Source organism: Myotis lucifugus, unplaced genomic scaffold (assembly GCF_000147115.1).
Source record: "Myotis lucifugus unplaced genomic scaffold, Myoluc2.0 scaffold_931, whole genome shotgun sequence".
Classification (NCBI taxonomy): Eukaryota; Metazoa; Chordata; class Mammalia; order Chiroptera; family Vespertilionidae; genus Myotis; species Myotis lucifugus.
In genome coordinates this window covers 141,627-143,943 of record NW_005871979.1, presented here as the reverse complement: position 1 = coordinate 143,943, position 2,317 = coordinate 141,627, and the positions used below count along the sequence as shown (strand labels likewise).

The window sequence follows — 2,317 nt, the reverse complement described above, 5'->3', positions numbered from 1 at the left end:
CCTCGCATGGAGGGTGGGCCCTGCCCCCCGCACGCAGTGTTCTGCATGCAGAGGGCCCCGCCGGGCACACCCCTGGGCACCCCTTCAGAGAGGACAGGGCTGGGAGGGTGGGGCACGTGGAGGGCAGCTCTGTCACTGTTAAATATTGGAGAGGGGGACGTGGCCTGCAGCCACCCCAGGTGGAGGCTGCCCAGTACCTACAGGCAGAATGAAAGCCGTGAGAGGGGGCAGCTGGCCGGTGTACTTGTCGATCCACTGCTCCAGCTCCAGGACGCGCCCCGACCCAAATGTTGTGCGTCCTGAGGAGCCAAGGAGTAGGACACGGCCATGAGGCCCGTCGCCCCGAGCATCAAGGAAACCGCCCGGTGCCTTCCAAACCACTCCCACGACCCTCTCAGGGTCTGTGGGCCAGGCTGACGGGGTCCCACGTGACACCCAGGAGAGTCCCCGCTCAGTCCAACCCCCGCAGGGCCCTCCCAGTACACACAGTGGCTCAGAGAGCGAATTACTTAAGTGAGCCTCCCGGGCGGAGGAGCGGGGTGTCGCCAGGGCGGAGCCAACGTCCTGCAGGGAGCACTGGATCTGGGGAAGCAACAGAAGGCGCGAGTGAAGATCTATCATGGTTCCTGGCTCCCCATGCAAAGGTGCCACCTGACAGCAAGGCATGCAGGTTGGCCTGGTGAGGGTGTCAGAGCTTTAATCAGCAGCACTGAAAGGCTAATTAGCAAACTGCCTGAACTTTCAGCGTGCTGGACGCCAGCCCCGTGGAGAGGAGACCTGGCTCGCGTGGGGACAGCTGGGTTAGGAAGACAATGAGCGTCGAGCACCCAGTGACGGCCAAGAGGAATCTCCTCGCCCCGATCCTGGGCGGTTTATCTCAGAGGCTGTCATGTGCACTGCAGGCTGCATGCAGCATCCCTGGCCTCCACCCACTAGCTGCCAGGACCTCCACCTCCAGCTGTGACAAGCAACCATGTCTCCAGACATTGTCAAATGTCCCCTGGGGGGCAGAGACCAGGGACAACCCTTTACATTTCCTTCTCTTGGAGCAATCCTCACCACTTGCCTGGGAGGGAGGATTATCTGGGTGTCCCCATTTTACAGATGGAGAAACTGAGGCTCAGAGGAAGAGTGACTAGTCCCAGGTGACACAGAGAGGAAGCGATGATCAAATGCCTAATCCAGTTATGGTCACCAGGCCTCAGGGATAAACAAGAATTGTTACTCACTTTCTCAAGCTCCTCAGCAAATGGGTGGCCCTTTTCCGCAATTAATTCCATAGCAAACCTATGAGGGAAAAGGAAAAAGAATCTGCCTCTAACATAACATCCCCAGGCCCTGCTTTGCTGTAAGGCCATGGTTCTCAGGTGACGGGCCATTCAGCTAACTTGGCTATGACAGCCTCGGTGTTATTTCCTGCTGGCAATAAGAACCTCACAACCTTCCACTTGGTTAAGGGTATTTGTTTCTCAAAACGCCTTTTCTTATACCCATGACTCATCCAGTCAACAATGCTTGTTCAGTGCCTACTCTGGCCAGGTCCAGGCGATTCCATGGTGAGCTCTATACAGCAGGAGGAGAAGACATGGACTGACTATCACATGACTGAAGGTGAACTTGCAAACTGAGGCCAGTGCTCTGAAGGAAAGGGCTTGATTCCTGGAAAACCTGGCCTTGGCTAGGGCTCAGGAGGGCTTCCTGGAGGAAGCGATGCTGCAGGTGGGACTTTAAAGGCCGAATAGGAGTTTCCTGGGAAGGAGCAGGTGGGGGAAGGAAGGTGCCCAGGGCAGGTCAGGCACTGTCTCCTTGGGACTCTGCCCTCCACTTCTGTGCCGTCAGGGTCCTGGCAGGGGACAGAGAGTGCTGCTTTTGAAGGGTTCCCAGGGAAAAGCTGTGCAAAGGGCGGCTAACAGAGCATGGGACGAGTTATGGAAACTGCTAACAGAGGCAAAGATCGGCAAGAGCAGAAGCCTGAGGGGACCAGGGAGGGTCAAAGATGCCCTGGAGCCTGGGGAGAGCTGCTCCTCGGTGGGGGCCGCCACCAGGAGCCACACAGCGGGAGAGAGTAGGCGGGAGCCCAGCTACCGCCAGAGCCACCTGCAGCGGGGAGCCGGGCAACACCCGCACCTCTCGACCCGTCACGGCTCCCGCGGTGCCTCCCACTGGCCGGGCCCACCTGAAAGCCAGAGGACAAAGGAATCAGCATGAAACCACCAGCAGCTGATAAAGGTCAGCCCTGCCCGGGCACAGAGGCAAAGAGAATGGCTTTGGGAGGGCAAGCAGGACACCAGGGCACCTCCCCAGCCGCTTCCTGTTA

At 58.6% G+C, this 2,317-nt stretch overlaps 1 protein-coding gene across 1 annotated transcript in view; it reads right to left on the bottom strand.

Annotated features, from left to right (window-relative positions):
• Positions 1-27: 27 nt before the first annotated feature.
• MMAB (methylmalonic aciduria (cobalamin deficiency) cblB type) overlaps positions 28-2,317 on the bottom strand; it is a 5,616-nt gene continuing 3,326 nt past the window's right edge. The window contains exons 4-6 of the mRNA XM_006106870.3: positions 1,230-1,287; positions 510-582; positions 28-299 (exon numbers count right to left, since the gene is read on the bottom strand). Of these exons, the coding sequence (XP_006106932.1) occupies positions 139-299; positions 510-582; positions 1,230-1,287 (292 nt within the window). The 3' untranslated portion in view covers positions 28-138. The remainder of the gene's footprint in view (positions 300-509; positions 583-1,229; positions 1,288-2,317) is intronic.